This window comes from Cupressus sempervirens, chromosome 6 (genome assembly GCF_028749045.1).
Source record: "Cupressus sempervirens isolate cs-2001-9-10 chromosome 6, ASM2874904v1, whole genome shotgun sequence".
NCBI classification, from domain to species: Eukaryota; Viridiplantae; Streptophyta; class Pinopsida; order Cupressales; family Cupressaceae; genus Cupressus; species Cupressus sempervirens.
Genome location: NC_143123.1, coordinates 290,501,682 through 290,519,941, shown reverse-complemented (window position 1 = coordinate 290,519,941; position 18,260 = coordinate 290,501,682). Strand labels below are relative to the sequence as shown.

At 36.3% G+C, this 18,260-nt stretch overlaps 1 protein-coding gene across 1 annotated transcript in view; it reads left to right on the top strand.

Annotated features, from left to right (window-relative positions):
• Window positions 1-18,260, top strand: part of LOC149552355 (calcium-dependent protein kinase 28-like) — a 171,586-nt gene that overhangs the window by 50,392 nt on the left and 102,934 nt on the right. The window contains exon 7 of the mRNA XM_089787900.1: window positions 9,400-9,526. Within this exon, the coding sequence (XP_089644026.1) occupies window positions 9,400-9,526 (127 nt within the window). The remainder of the gene's footprint in view (window positions 1-9,399; window positions 9,527-18,260) is intronic.

Here is an 18,260-nt window from a genome sequence, read left to right as displayed (position 1 = left end):
CATGATTCAAGATAAAGGAGTCAAAATGTTTGAGTAAAATTTTAGGATATAAGTTGAATCACAGTTCTAGAGTGAACTTTCTGCCAACAAGATTCATGCATGCAACATATGTTATGGCAGTTGAGAAAAGGAAGGTAAACTTGTGTGAGATAGTCAGAACACAACTGTTAGACAACATTGTGAAGCTGAAGAAGACTAAGAATGTAGTCTTTAGATTTGAATCTTTGTTAACACACTTATTCTTCTATGCAACCAAGCAATTCTCTAGTATGACGAACTGGAACAGTAATGAATGTTCAATGAAGATGGTTACATAGTGTTACAGGACAAGATTAAAAAATGTTAGAGACAGTGACATTGATAGAATGATGAAGAACTTTCAATCAGAGCTGAAATTGAGATACAAAATCCCTCCCTCTATGGTGGAGAAGTATAAAAATGAGATGTTTCACGGTTGAAACTGATACTACTTGTATCAAAGTAGTAGAACCGAGGGTGAAATTCATTAAACCCATGGGACATGAAATGAGTGAAGAACTCATTGAAGGTTATGCGCATATCATATTGTAGTCAGAGGATGCAAAATGCCCTAGATGGGGTACATATGAGGAAAAGATTAGGGAAGTTCATTCTGAACTTCATATCAAGGAGATTAAGAAGAATGTGGAGAAGAAGTTAGATTCCATTCTCAAGGAATCTAGTATGACTAGAGAAGAATTTAATGAAGTCAATGGGATAGCAATGGAGATGAAAGCCAGTGGACAGTCTAAAGTGTTAGAAGCTACACCTATTTCTATTGCAGCACCATCTAAAGGTGTAACAATTGCAAGACCTATTGTGCAGAGACCTATTGCACCTATGCAACCAGTTAGAGTACAATGTGATCGGCAAAAGAAGCAATCAGAGGTTGATACACCTATTGCACAAAGAAAGTCAGAAAGATTGGTAAAGGTTAAACAAGAACCTACAACACCTTCAAAGAAAAGGGTCAAGCAAACCACTAGTGGACCCCGGAAAAGAAGAAAAACATTGCAAATTAGTGATTTTGAGGAATCTGATGATGAAACTAAAGACAAGCCAGTTGAGCAAGCAGCTGAAGAAGGAAGGAGACCAACTGACAAAAAGGCTTGGAAACCAAAGATAGAAAATCTAAACATGCAGATTATTAATGATGACAATTTTGTACAGTTGAATAAATATTATAGTTTGTATAGTAATATGGATAGAAGTCACCTAGAGAACGCTATTGTAAGGAATATGATTTTGAGGAACAAGAGATTTGATAGTATACAAAATAAGATTCCAGAAGATCTCTACAACAGATTACTTAATAGGAAGGAAAGAGTGGTCGAAGAAGACACCAATCTAAGAGAAAGCATGATTAATAAATTGTGTAAAGTGAACACAAAGGAAGATTTGGTCAGAATTTTGAAAGGCATCAAACCCCAGCTAAGGAATAAAAGAAGAGCTATTCTTTTGATTGGAGGGAACTACGAAGAAGTAAGGAAAGAAATAGAGGAAGCCATCGTGAAATATATGACTTCTATGCCTAAGGTCGCCAAGGAGTGTGCGCAGCCAAAATCACCCAGTCTAGTATATGTTGAGGCTAGTACTCCTACTGATGGTGAAGAAGAAGTTGAAGAAGCACAAGTAGTATTGTCACATCCTTGCATAGTTATTGGTGTTGAATCCATGCAAGTGGACAATACGCACATAGCTGTTGATGTCAAAGAGAATCCATTTACTGATTATGGAATGGACATTGTTTTTGAAACACTATCTCCAACATGGCTAGGGAACCCAACCCTTTGTTAACCCTGGGTTGCAAGGGAGATCCTCATTCTAAAGCGGGGCCCACAGAATATAACCTAGAGGTAAGTGTATGAAGAGACAATCTCAATCTCTTACCCCTGAAAATTGAAATAGAGGTGTGAGGTCTTTAAACAGTTGAATACTAGGACCCAAGTCTTGCTTAGGTTCACCACAAGCTGGTGACAATCAGGCGAGGAGGCCAACCCAACAATAAGCCTTTGAAGCCCCTCAGGCGAGGAGGCCAAAAGAACCACATCATCGACAAATAGGAGAATGAAGATCAAAACCTAGTGTAGGTAGCACCTGTTGCTAGGGAGCGAGGAAACCCTGAGAAAGGAATCAAACTCGTCAATGTAGATGTTGAACAAAGTGTGGGAGAGAGGGCAACCCTGCTTCACACCAATGGTGCTCTGGATCAGATCGAAGAAGCCCTTAGGAGTCTTGAATTTATCAACCACCGTCTCATATAGTCTCATATTCACTGTCAGTAAAGTCACTGAAATCCTAATGCCCCTAAGTCTCTAGAAAAGTGATGCCCAGAGGTCGGAATCAAATGCTTTACAAAAGTCTACAAAGCAGTAATAGACTTTCGCAGAGTGGTGCCTAGCCTCCTCAATGATAGTCTGTAGCGTCAAGATATGGTCAATGGTCTAAAAATTCATGTGGAACCCAGCCTGATCTCTTGCCCAACAATTTCTCCTTTTCAATCTCTCTAGAAATAATAGAATTCAGCACAATGACGTAGAGTTTGGCAAAGGTATGCCCAATCATGATGGTTCTATAGTTGTCGGGGTTCGAAACCAAGCTAGTCTTATGGATTAGATAAATCACATGCCTCGAATAAGAATTAGGAAACCCGGTGCAAAACACTTTGTTAAACAACATAGGAAGGAACCCAAAACATAGATACAAAGCTTGAAGAGCTTCGCCTGGAATTCTTCCTCATCCACCGCCTTGCTGCACCTCATGGATCTGACCACCTCGTATATGCTGTAAGGAGTGAATAAATGGCATTGGGGAGGACGGGTGGGTTGAAGAGATGGCTAGCTAGGAATGTTGTAAAGAGGGAGACGATCAATCTCAATCTATATTCACCCCCTTGGCACTTTGTGATTGTTCTCCTTTTATAGAATCTAGCTACGTTGCAAAATGCAAAATTGACTTAGCAAGAATGAGACTCTGTGCAATGGAGACGTGATTGTAAATTAAGGATGTCCATTAGGCTTATAGGTTTCTTTTAGGGTTTCATTTTTCAATGTTTTGTAGTTAAAAAGTGTCTTTTTATGTTTGTGTCAAGTTTGAATAGGTGAAATGTAGTTAATATTGTAGAGATGTTATTTGAACTACAATTATCGAATTATTCATTAGATAGGGTCCATGTGGGGCAATAAACATAGGAAAACTGTATTTTGGTAAAGAACAGAGACATATTCCTTGCCCTAGGAGTCCGTATCCCAAAGACATTTCTGGGACAGCAAGAGAGTGAGGGGATCTCTTTTAGGATGGCCAAGCAACATGGGAAACATCCCTTAGATGCATCAAGGATGGCTAGCCATCCCCCATGGATTGAATACCCCAAGTTTTTTTTCTAGTTTTTCTTTGCTTCAACATATTTATGATTCAAAAAGATTGTCTTGCTTGGGAGAATTTTGAGTTTCACAAGACGTGTAATATCTCAAATGTTTACTCAATAGGATACCCCACTGAATTTTGACTTTACACCACTTAATGTGAGACATGTAAAGGCTACAAAAAATGTAGAGAATGCATTATTTTCCAAAAGAAAAATTCTCGTTAACGGAGTAGATTGAATCCATGGTGATAGATTCATGCATAATAAAAACACATCACCTACATATGCCACTGTTTCAAAGAGTCAAAAAAGTTGCAAATAGATAAGAAACATGCCCTATGATTAAGCAAAAGCAGTCAGGAAATAATAATTATCGGCAAAGATAGCACTAAAAGTCTACTAGAATATGACTTTCATCCATTGATTAAAAAAAAACAGTTGTCGAACACTATGAATAGCATCCACAACCTTTTAGTTGGAGTCAACCCATTCTGTAAGGAAACTTGCACTAAAGAATATAACCATTTCCACATAACCCATAATAAATATGAAATAAATATGCAATTGAAATCCACATGCAAGAGAATAGACAACATACCCACAAAAATGTGACACAAGATATATCTTGAGAAACCCTCATTGAGGAAAAAACCTAGCTTCCAAAAACATCCATCACCATGTATTATTCCACAGAAATACCATTGCAATACAACCATGGAAGCCTTCAAAGCCATAGCCACCACCGAGCAATCCATGTGAACAAGCAGAAATCCACACATCCCATGCTATGCTTCCAACCTTTACAAATGCTCCCTTCGCTAACCTGTCAAGCTTTGTCTCGCTCGACTCTTTCCCTTTCTCACACTATAACAACTACCCTTGTGGCTGCTTATATAGTAGCAAGTCCCACAAAACCACCAAATGGTATTACATAAACCATGTGCTACCTAACCCACTGACCCCACATTTAATATTGGGCATTTAATTCTTTTCTCCAATATTAAATAATTACATCAAATATTATCATAATGTTACAATACAACTCATCAAGTATATCCCATGGGAATTTTTACATGTTGCACGTCCAACTAGGTGGAACATTACATGATAAAATAAAATAAAATAATAAAATATAATAATAATATGCAATGTGTGCAACACCCATTATCTCTACAATCTCCCACTTGTTGTATGCATTGCATAGGGTCAATCCGCAACCACATAAATCAACAAGGGAACAATTCCTCCCAGCACATCCACCATCATGGATCAAAGTACACCAAGTGCTCCATCCTGGAACCCGCAACAAAATCAAAGTATCTGGCATCTCAAACATGAATGATCTAACTTCCTATTATGCCACTACCACTGGACATACATAGAAGCCATCCAAAGAGAAAGCCACCCAACCTGTCGCATTAGAAGATCATAAAATCCTGTACCAAATAAAATGTCAAGCACAAAAACCCTGATCCAAAGGCAATCACATGTATTCGTAGTTGTCAAAAATATCCATAGCGGAAATAGCACCCACAGCAAGTGCCAAACCCATTCAACTATCCATACCTCCAAAGGTATACCAAGTGAATCTCACATCATCAACATATCCAATCTGTAACCTACAATGACAAGCCTCAAGAGCAAAACCTGCCACATATATGCCAAGAAGCTCCCACTGCAAAAGATAATGTCAAATCTATAACCAATCCACTCACAACATCTCAAAAAAGTGAATCCATGTAGAATCAAGGACATCCACAATACATAAACTGATATCCTGCAAGAACAACTCTCGTAACAAGTTTCCAATGCTCTTCCAAGTTCTCCACAACCAACAGAGGAAAGAGCTAAAGGAATAACTATGTCATCTCTCACATGACATACATGAGCACAAACTAGTGATCATAATCTCTAATCAATCTCAAATTCAATGTAAGTGAAAACGAACATCCAGGAAGATAACCAAGACCAAAGAAACCATGCAAATCATAACCTGTATCATGTCCTTCTACACACACCTCTAGATGTAAACTGTGCAAGTATGATCTCCTTCATAAAACCCCAACAACAAGCCACAACAACATCCAAACCATACCATATAACTAATCATGGATCTAAGCCTCTCACAAGAAGATCAAACTCATAAACCATTCTTAAACCAAGGAATATGCCCAATATAAAACCATCTCCAAAACTCAACCAACATAGCAACATATGCACATGGAGATAACCAATGCTAAACCATCTCTCAAATGAACCCTCCAGAACTAATTCACGTACCATAGCTCAAGATCCATATTCATGAAAGAAAAACATAAATATAATGCACCTGAGAAAAATAATGGGCTATACCTCTCAAGTAGACCATCGAGTAGACCAAGAGTGGGGAATGAGAATGCTCATCAAGATACCCAAGTCTTCAATCAAGACTCATCTAAGAACAATCTCCTCTCAAGTCCATATCAGGTGACTGCCCCTTGGACTTCTTGCTGAAACCATCAACCGTCCCAACAAATACTTCTCTAATCCAAGAGAAATCAGCATCACCACTGTCTCTAATTATCCATGAGCACTTGTAACCAATCAATCCATGCCAACTCCAAATGCAACATAGCAATATCATGAAGTATCCAGCTTATGATCAGTGTACTCAATACCAAGAAACTAAACCAAGATCAATGTCAAAGTTCCAACTATGGCCTCAGGAACATAAACATGACAACATGATCTAACTATCTCAAAAAAGACAACATGTTCCATATGAACATACTATAACATATCACAACTATAAACACGTATCAAGAGTATACCATGACATAATAATCAAACCATCCTCACACCAAGGATAACATGCCAAATAAAAACATAAACCACACCTTAACCAAGAACCCTGTAAGTCCTCAAGATGCAACCATCTCCACACACCATGAAAAAAACCATCTCCACATACCATGAAGAAAACCAAGTGCACCATGCAGATGATAAAGATGCTTCTACAACAACAGGATTTAAGACAAATCTCCAACATCTGCAAACACTCAATAAATATATCAATGCCAAAAAAAAACTCCCACTCAACTAGGGTACTGAGTAACCATGGCATCATAAAATCCATCTCCTATATGAAGATACAATCGAAACCAAACCAGGAGCTAATCCTACACTGTCACCTCGTCACTGTCACAAGCTCCCATTAAATCGTGTATCCAAGCTATTCATGACATAATGATGAAAAAATCATCTTCTAACCATGAGAATCAACCAAAGCATCAAACCATCAAAGAACTCAAAGTGCACATCATGAGCTCCTCAAAAGAAACCAAATAATCATGATCCTCAACCAAGAAGATATACTACCATAACTGAATAAAAAATCCAAGCTAATGAACATCAAGGATGTACTTGTATATCCAATCATGTCATGCCAAAATCCATGACACCGTGATCACATCCATGAACCGAGCAACTAACTCTCAATGTGTCCAACCTGTCAGCATAAAATAGTGAACCAAAATTCTCCACCATGACTATACCTGGTAACATCTCATCCCTTCTACTTGAAGAAAAAATCAGCAAATCATGTGACTTAGGGCATAGACAACCCAAATCCAAGCCACCAATCTGAATATGCATCAATAATGAAAGATCAATGGGCAAAGACAACCCATAACCAAGCTATAAATGCAACCTGTAAGTATAGACTGCTTACAACACTGCACAACTTGTAGACTCAACAAATCATCATACATATCCAAACCAAATACTGATAACCATATCATCATGAGACCAATCTAAAATATGAATTGAGTATACAATGACATCAAATCTTAAATCTCCAATGCCATAAACTTATAATGTTACCATAGTGAAAATATATCTATAAACTGTTCAAATCAATATATTACCAAATAAACCATGCCAAACCTGCACCAAATCTGAACCAATGTGTAGAGCTCTCCAAAAGCTTTTCGTTGACTACTCGAAGTTCAAAATCTGACTCTGTTTGCCTAAGTTATGCTTTAATCTGTGCTCCAGATAAATAACATCTGACTTTTGGGCTCTTAAAACCTGACAAAATGTCAAAATCATAGAACCAAACCTATGCCAAGTTGTAGTGCTCTGAATTAGTTTTCCAATGCCTGTAAGAACTCTAAAATTTGATATCTTGAGAAAAAGTTATGGCCGTTTTACTAAGACAGCCTTTTACCATTTTCACTATGATTTTTTTTTTTGTTGTGACGAAAATTCCGACGGGATTAAATTTGACGGCCATCATGGATTGAAACTGAAAAACTCTTTCATTTCCTCTGAACATGGCCAAACTAGGGCATATTATATATCAAAATTTATGGAAATGTCAACCCGGATCCAATGGTGAGGTCTGTTTTTACCTAGGAGGTCATTTCTGCAAGCTACCCCCTAAAACCCTCATTTAAATAAACCATCCAAAAAATCCTTTTGTCCAATAATTTCATATGCCCAAAATCTACCAATATCCCATCATAACAAAAAAATCCAATACCTTCAAATTTGCAATAAAAACTCATATATCTTGCCCTTTCTTTTATCCTCTCATGCATTCCCGTGGATTCAATCTAGGGTTACAACAATACAACTATAGCTCTGATACCACTTGTAAGGAAATTTGCAATAAAAAATATAACCATTTCCACATAACCCATAATAAATCTGAAATAAATATGCAATTGAAATCCACATGCAAGAGAATAGACAACGTACCCACAAAAATGCGACACAAGATATACCCTGGGAAATCCTCATTGAGGGAAAAACCCAGCCTCCAAAAGCATCCATCACCATGTATTATTCAACAGAAATACCATTGCAATACAACCATGGAAGCCTTTAAAGCCATAGCCACCACCGAGAAATCCATGTGAACAAGCATAAATCTACACATCCCATGCCATGCTTCCAACCTTTACAAATGTTCCCTTGGCTAACCTGTCAAGCGTTGTCTCGCTCGACTCATTTCCTTTCTCACACTACAACAACTACTCTTGTGGTTGCTTATATAGTAGCAAGTTCCACAAAACCACCAAGTGGTATTACATAAACCATGTGCTAAAACTATGTGCTACCTAATCCACTGACTCCACATTTAATATTGGGCATTTAATTATTTTCCCCAATATTAAATAATTACATCAAATATTATTACAATGTTACAATACAACTCATCTATTATATCCCATGAGAATCTTTACATGTTGCATGTCCAACTAGGTGGAACATTACATGATAAAATAAAATAAAATAATAAAATGTAACAATAATATGCAATGTGTGCAACACCCATTATCTCTACACATTCACCTATGTTGGAGAGTTTTGCTGGATTTTGAAGGAGTCAAAGCAAGAAAAATAGTTATTTTCCAATGGCTAAATGCAGGTCAAATGGTTGACATAAGTAACAATATTCATTAACTACCTTCAATCCATTACCTAGGTTTTTTCCTATGTGGCAGAAGAATAGGGATTTTGTTGAAATTTATTATGCTGTTGTATGACTGCTCTCATGATTTATTTACATATTGAAATTGTTGTTATCAGTGATTGAAATTTGTATACTACCATTCCCTTCTATTCCTTGAAAATGGTCCTCTGGGAAACATCCTGGAAAAATGCATCTGCTGCTTCATCTTGTCCCTGTGCTTGAAATGGTGTAAAACATAGCTGTTTTTAAAAACAAGTCATACAGGTTTTTGGCATATTGTTTGGCCCAAATAATGGAGATTCATTGTCAATGGCATTGTATTCTATTTTGCAATTTAATAATTGCTATGTTAAATGTGATAGTTTTGCAGTCAATGAAAATGATTGGAATGCTTCTGGTTTAAACTATGCGAGTTTTTGTTTGTTATTCATATGGATTTTTGGTATTTTCTCTGGTCAAGATCATCAATATTTATTGCTAGTAGCATATTACATTATTTTGTAATTTATTGTGTTTCCTTTTTCTAATGCAAAGTTTCTTTATTATTGTTTGGCAGGTTCTAAGAAAGAAACCTGATTTCCGTGAAAAGCCATGGGCAAGCGTTAGCTCAAGTGCAAAGGATTTTGTCAAGAAATTGTTAGTAAAGGATCCCCGTGCTAGACTTACTGCAGCTCAAGCACTATGTATAGTTTCTTTCCCCTTTGGTGGGAAGCTAATCAAATTGTGTGAATCGTTATATTTGGTAGCAAAATTTCAGTCATTGGTTGGTTGCAAAATGATATAGTTAACTAAATAAGAGTCCAAGGGGAAAAAATCAAGTTTCCTTTTGTAACACTTGATTGGATATAAGTCGAAATGAATTTTTGGTTGGACAAATGTACAGAGGAAAAATATTTTTGCAGAAAACGTTTGGTGTGGTCATGATATGGTGAATTGTATTATGAGAACTAGCAACTTTATAATTTTACTGATTAATTAGTGAGGGATCTATTGGAGCCTACGTTTAAAGAAAACAAAATACCAAAAAATTGACTAAAATGTTGAGAAATGAAGAGAACCAAAAAATGAGATACCAAAACAAGAAGCCAACAATACCCTAAAACACGTTAGCCAGTGTTAATTACTGAGATTGTCTCCGACCACTGTAAACAAACTCAGGTGGTGTCCCAGCTGGCCACATCTTGCACTGCCACCCCATTCTGCTCTTCCAACTGCCCCAAGTGCATTCAAGGCAGGAAACTTGATCTCACGGAATACCTCTGCTTTCTTCCTAGCCCTTGATAGTGAATCTGAACGGTTGGTATAAGGAAGGGTGCTTGAAACCTGCAAATGGCTCAATTATCAGGCTGTTCACCAGTCTGCTTAAGTTTGAGCAGTAATTCTTCAACTTTCAGAGCTCCCAATATACCATGAAAGTCTCGTTCCTAGCCAGATCACATCCTCCATATTTCCACCAAGGAAGGACATCAAATTTTATCTTCATTGACCTTAGGCTCTTCTAATGCCGACCCACAATCTGCGGAGTGTTCAGACGAAGAATCTGCATCATCCACAGTCTGTTCTTTGCTGACAAACTCTTTTGAACAAGAATCTCTCTGATCAACAACAAAGCATCTACATCATCTCTTCTGTCTTCACCGAACACCCTTTACAGATCAAAGTGCAACTGAATCATAACAATGGAGGTTTGCTTCAAGATGGTTACCCAAAACTTTGCCATGCAGATATGGGTCATAAGTGTATGACTAGGTGCTACATTCTGCCATAGAACCCCAGAACTGCACCAAGAGCAAGCAACCAAAGCCCAACTTGGCCGCAATGCCAGACCCAATAGCAGCTAAGTACGAAAGCATTTAAAAAAAATGAAAATGGTTAGAGGGTGTAGAAATCCACTCACAGGGACTGGGAGTAAACACTGTGGCAAAAATATCCTAACAAATCCAACACTTATCCTATCACCTTTAACTTAGGATGCCGAGTTCAAAGGACTGGTTCATTGATAAGGCAAAATTTTGAAATCGGGTTTGGGTTAATTTGCATTTGTTAGTACAAACACACATATACACATATTTGTGAAGCTAAGAAGCATGAGTTAACATTAGAATGTCACATGGTATCATAAATACATTTAAACAACAAAAACACCATAAAATTGTAATCATAGCATCATGAATCATGACCATACCATCATATTCTTCAATTTCAACATCAAAGATTCAAAACATTAAAATGTCAAGTGATATATCATAAATCAAGTATCATTACCCCAAGTCCAACTAATGGATTAAAAACTTATTGATATTCTTCTTCTTCATCGTCTTCTTGTTCATCTTCGTTTGCATTGGTTGACTCACAAACAGAGCTAAGGTCAATGGGATCAGGTACACCAATAATATTATTGGTATCAAAATTTTCAAATTCATCAAGTGCAAGCTGAGAACTGAAAGCGTCCAAGTCTGCAAGCTCTGCATTTATATCTCAGCTCTTCGTCTCCCCTTCTTTGTATTCTTTATTCTTGTGTGAGACGAGACTTAAGTTGTAATGTGTAAGTACTAAGTTTTCCATTCTTTTTGATTGCAGCATAGTGCGCTTTACTAAGAGGATGAAAGAATATGTACTTAAGTTTTTCCTGATTTAGATGAACTAGCAACCTATGAAAACAAACAAAGTAAACAATTAAAATAATATTATTAATCTTATAAAAATAAAAATTACTGGCAGTTTATAAAGATGAACTCAACTAATTTTAAAAAACAATAAAAACAAACTTGTCATATAATTTTGATTGCAAGGGGCTGCAATGTTTGGAATCTTTGGCCATGGAGGTACCACCAACTATGCGCATCCTTCCTAAACCAATTGTGAAGAGCATCATTACTTAGACCTTTTGCATTCACAAACTCTATGAACTCATTTGTAATCAGATCTCACATATCTTCACCAGGAAGTGTCTTTCAAATTCTTCCTTTTACCCATCAGTCACTTCTAAATCTCTATATGGCGGCAGCCTTCCTAGAAGATTAGTGTACTGGGTGCTATAATATTTGGATGTCAATGCATAGGCAAACAATGTAGAGGAGTGGTCATTTTGTTCCATTGTTATACAACAATTGCTTGCAATTGTTTGAAGGAGATCTCCTCAGGATCTTGCTTTTTTTCATTTATAATTTGCTTGACCTTCTTAAGCATTGAGTCTATGTCATTATAGATCTTGTAATGTCACCTAGCTATTTAAGTTCAATTATTATTTGAATTAACCTCAATTCTTATATCCTAAGTTGAATTGTAATAATCCATGCCTGTTCTGGTCAAAGAAAAAGTTTGGACTAGAGGCATTTTGTCAAACAGTTGGCATGTATCCCCGGGTCTTTAAGTTTTGATACTGCTGTAAGAAATCTGACTCTAGGAAATACTGTAATATGACTAAAAGACTTTGCAAAACAATGTGAAAACTCAGGAAATAACAGTGCTGGTTTATACTATTCTCCACTACAGCAGACCTTATACAATAATGTGTCTATCCTGAATCATAGAGGAATAATTAATAAATGTATTACAACATGCTTACTTATGTTTACAACACTAGCACAAATTTACAAACACAATGAGTGAATAAATGGAACCTGGTCTAATTTACATATAGCTGGAAGTCTGCACTGTTGTCCACGGCATGCCTCTAATGACCTCGGCTCCAGAACTGCCAACTCCCAATCACTCCAATGCTCACACTATTTACTTGAATCAGACTTAGCATAATATCCCTTGCCCGTGACCTCTCTGTAAGTGAAGATGTAGCTGCCATGACCAGTCTACTGGCTGCTAACTTCGCTGTCTCTTATATTCCCTGTGGGTTATGGTGTATGACCGCTGACTGTAACATGCCCTGTTGTAGGTGTCCCGACTTCTAGTAAGTCTGGTATGTATATTTCTCACCCACATTAAACTCTCCTCCCTCGACTATGGGATGTCTACTCACCTTGCCTGCCGTCAAGCACCAAACTGCCAGATAAGACCTGTGTGTGCCAATACTCACTACTGAATTCAGACACCCAATTTCTTGCTGCCGTGACAATCCCTATGCAACTGCTCTCTTTTATAACCTCGAAGTGAGGGGAGATGTGTACAACTTAGCAATGTGGGATAAAAGACTATTTTGTCTTTTAGTCACTTAAGTCATTTTGTCATAAAGTGATTTTAAATAATGAAGTACTTTATAAGTCAACTTCATAAAGCAATGTGACTTTAACCTTAGAATTTTCCACTTAAATATCTCCTCTATTGAAATCAAAAGACTTCTGTGACTGGATGACATCCTTAAACAAATGCCGTTAGCCTATCCAAATGGAAAGATAGACCAACTAGGCACCATTATGTCTAGCGTAGAGAAGGGGACATTACATGAAGCAACAAGAAAATGCATTGATTTGCATAAACATATGGTAAAAGTATGGGCAATCATCCATTTGTATTATGTATCAAGTAATTTAGTTTCATATCTATTTCTTATTGCTAAGATTGACCCACTATTACTTTGTTATAAGGAAAGAGGAGGTCTCAATACAATCCAAAGTGCTTAGAGATCACTTGATAGCTTCTCTCAAAGTTTACAGTTCCAAACCCTTAAGCCTTTCTTGGGACTTTGTCCACAAGGTGCTTAAGGTCACTGATCTCTACCCTATCTTGGGAACTATCCTTTTGGGATTCAAACTGCCATTCCTTGAGTTGCTTCAACCTTCCATATTCATTACTAAGTTAATAATGATCTTAGCATTACTTCCTTTATCGTATTTATACATATTAGACAATGTAGGGATTCCCTATCCCTTATAGAATTCTGATATGATTAAATCAGTATTTAACTCATAGATACATAATAGTATAAATAATAATATTTTGTAAATCAATATCTAACATAGATACGTAATAGTATAATTTACTTTCAGACAATTCTTACCAGCATTGCAGATGATTACTTCCTGACTAGATTTAGACTAATACCTCTCATATAGAATACATGTGCGTACACACACACGTGTGTATATTTGTACACACACACACACACATATGTATATACACACACACACATACACACATATATACATACACATATACATATACGTACATACACACACACACACACATATATACACACACACACATATATATACACACACACACACACGCATATATACATATATACCCATGCATATACATACACACACATTTTCATATACATATATGTATACACACACACACACACACACATATACATATACATACATGTGTCATACATACATACATACATATGTGATTTCTGACTTCATTATTATTAATAAATTTATATAAAATATACTTTTGATCTCATGATCATTAATATATTTTCTTTTATCAATTCCAATATACTTCATTGTTATTGTTATCAGATTTTAACGCTATATATACACCAGGCCATATATTGGCCATTTATTCCTAATAGCAAATTGATATAATATTCTGTGAATCAATATTATGCTCATAAATATGTGACAACATCATTTTCTGAGCTCAAAGCTTGCCAGCCTTGTAAATATATTTATAATTTCCCATTTTGGATTCGATGGGTGACCAATATATATAATTATTTAGTACTCTCCATTCCCCTAATGAATGGTACGAATGTCTTCTTACATCTGTACTATCAAATGAGCAGTTGCATCTGATGCCCTTTCACAATCTTCTCCATAACTACTAATTGTACATCTTGGGCTATAGCAAAGAGTTCTGTTTTTAATCATATTATCGTATAATAATTACTAACCGCTGGGTTATACACACTAGTTAATAGATTATTTAGACATAACGTTTATGTAGATTACGTTGATTAATGTGTTTCTTCTTATATAATATCATTTGACCGCTTTTAGTTTCTATGATAAAGTCACTTGGGGTCTTGTTGATGGGTCTTGATTACGTGGAATGATCCTCATGAATGGTACAAAGGTCTTCTTACATCTGTAATATCAAATGAGCTGTTGCGTCTGATGCCCTGTCACAATCTTCTCCTTAACTACTAATTGTACATGTTGGGGTATTGCAAAGATTTCTGTTTTTAATTAATATTATCTTATAATAATGACTAACCACTGGGTTATACATACTAGTTAATTGATTATTTAGACATCAAGTTTACATAGATTACATTGATTAATGTGTTTCTTCTTATATAATATCATTGACCACTTTTAGTTTCTATGATAAAGTCAGTTGGGGTCTTGTTGATGGGTCTTGGTTATGTGGAACTATCCTCATGAACCTTGATATTGATATCGTCTTACTCCTTCAGATCGCTTATCATTTTTGGTAATATACTATTGTTATCGATAATGAATCCATCTATTCAAATAATTCTATCCATCTCTGTATTAGCCATCTTTGGTATTAGTAGTCACTGCTATTTAATGATTACTTATTCCTATTATAGTATATTGATCACCTTTGATACGCCCTTTCCTGTTGTTATTGGTTTTTGTTACTCATCAAGTCGCCTCCCTATCAAGTCTGGATTGTTGATTTCAACGGTCTTATACTTAGTGTCTGCAAATTGTATCAATACATTGACAAATACTTGGATATTTACTATTAATATAATCATTTAAAATTAATTATAACTATTTATTTATTTATTGCTTTTTTAATTTTATATTTCAGTTCTTTTATGATTTAATATTAAATTTAATTATTAGAGGGGGATATTAGGCAAGAACCTACAACACAACGGTAAATTGAGAGCCTTTTATTTGGGAGGTCTTGGGTTCGAGTCTACTTGAGCTTAATAATTAATAATAATAATTAATTGCAACACATAATAATTAATCTTGGCTTCAGCCTCTTACCAATAAAAAAAAAATTATTAGAGGAGGATATTACAGACTTCTCCAAGGCAAGGCCTATCCTTGTCAGTGTACTGAAGCACACTCATAATGGGCTCAGTGAACTGTATGAGATACTCCATACATTCTCACCATGAATCGTCCAATATCCTTTTCTTTATTTTGGTTGCCTGCTTAGTGTTGCTTTGTCTTCATATAGACCTATAAATTTTGATTTTTATATTGCCAAGTGCCACTTTCACCTGCACAAGTCATCTGAAGATGATGAAGTTTGATAGAAAACAGGTCTCAACAACCTGTAACATAAATTATAGTGAAAAAAAAAACTAGTTATACTTTAAAAAAGAATACACATTACACAATCAAATTATGAAAATTAGAAATTGTAAAATACTAATTAATTTTTAAAAATAAAATTACAACTTTGAGTTGAAGTTCACTTACCTTTAGTAGCTTCAAATGTGAGAATATTCTAAATAATTTTTGAGTCATGTTGTGATCTATGATGAAAATCTGGGTCTCCTTAGCCTCTTTGTTCAACTCTTTGATCCACCCAAATTTGTTGCCAATCTTTTGTAGCATAAGACCGAGTGAATAGATCATACAAGGTGTCCAAAAAACATGTTGATATCGCTCTTTAACCATCAAACCAAAAGCTCTACAATTCTTTCTCATGTCTATTATGACTTGGACAACATTTCTAGCTCTCACTTGTTGAATGAAAGAGATGAGAATATTAACAGTAAATGACCCATCTTTCACTTTTCCTTCACAGCCACTGATTTCAAAAACATTGCTCCTTTAGGGAATATCGCCATGACATTGATCAAGGGACGATTTCTTGCATCTTTCCATTTATCTGAAACAATTAATACCATTGTCTCTTCAATGCATCATCAATTCCCTTGACCTCTCTATCCAACAAGGTGGTCTCTACTCTCTCACAACTGAGGCCCTTATTCCCCCTTGGAGCGTCATTGACACTTTTTAACATGTTCTCCTAGTATGGAGAGTGAACAATATTAAAAGGAAGTCCATTTCAATATAAGCATCTTGCCACATCAATGTCAGCAATTTCTTGACTCTCATTTTGAAATGCAGTTTCCAGTGGTCCCTTTCCTTTGTGTAACGATTGCTTCAGTTTTAGTATCAAGGTCAACTAAGGTAGCATAAAAGGGGTCGCCTTCTATCACAATATTTGTAGAGAGGGGTTGTATTCCCTTTGCTTTATTTTTTACTTTCACTGCCAATGGTTGTATTTTGTCTATGTGATCCTCTCTTTCCTGCTGCCTCATGCTCCACAATACATCTTAAAACTGTTTCATTTGGTATAGGTGCATTTTTGCCACGACATTTTGTGAGTCCTCTTTCAGGGATTCCACACAAATGGCCTACCACCTGATAATATGAAATATTCTTTTCTACATTGCAGCCCTGGCATTTCCAATGAAATGCACCACCTCTTGGAAAGGGTCTTACAATATCAACATACTTTCACAAAGGAGAATTAGAATGGAGTTCTTTCCTTGTTCAATATTGCCTATGGAGGAAGAGGTAGATGCCATTGTAGCTTGTTTTCCTATGGAAAGAAATTTATAGTCTTTCATATAAAAGCAAGAGAATGAATAAATAAAACCAAAAAATAGGTAGATTTTATGGATAATGAAAGATAAACGAAAATAAAATAAAAACTTAAATAAAACAAAATAACAAATGAAAAAAGAACTTACCTTTGGCACTCAGTGTAAGCTTGCGAAGGTGTAGGAATGAGGCACAAACACTTAAGAAGTTCCACCAATCAATCTCCCAACTCTTTACACAATCAAACTCTTTCCCAATCATCTATTTGCTCCAGCTCAAGAGAAAATAACCTTTTTGCATACCACAAATGAGAGTTAGAATTCAACATTAGCCTTTGACATCCACTTTTCAGGGTTGTGGATGTCAGACAATTATTAAATTTGCAACAAAAAACAACTTGACCGCTGACATTGACCATCTGTGTGACCAAGGTCGATGCTGGTTCGATTTTTTTCGATGTGGTTCACCCAGGTCCGAACTGGCTGTGGACTGGTTCGAACTAGCCCCCTCTGGACCGGACCTTGTCCAGACCGGACCAGGACCACAGACAAGTTCGTACTGTGGCTGGTCTCAGGTCCCAAACAGGCGAACTGGACATCCTAGCCCTTTAACATATACTGGTTGCATGAGTCATTAGTGCTAGGGATTAAAGAGGAAAGAAATCTGCAGAGTCTGTCATGTGGCCAAAACTAAAATAAAATGGGCTTAAGCCTTTAAGGTGGTTTAAAAGCCAGCTGTTTTTTAAGAGCTGACCAACATTTGGGACCCACACCATATAGCGTTGTCAAAGTCTTTTGATCCTTGCCTGGATTGGTTAAAAAATCTACCACACTATCTACCTCCCATATGGAATTGGAAAAGAAGCCACTTCTTTGCCTACTGTTAAATTATTATGCTACCTGTTACACAATAAAAAGAACACGGCAGTATATACTAGTTGATTGTAGATGAGAAACACTGATTACTT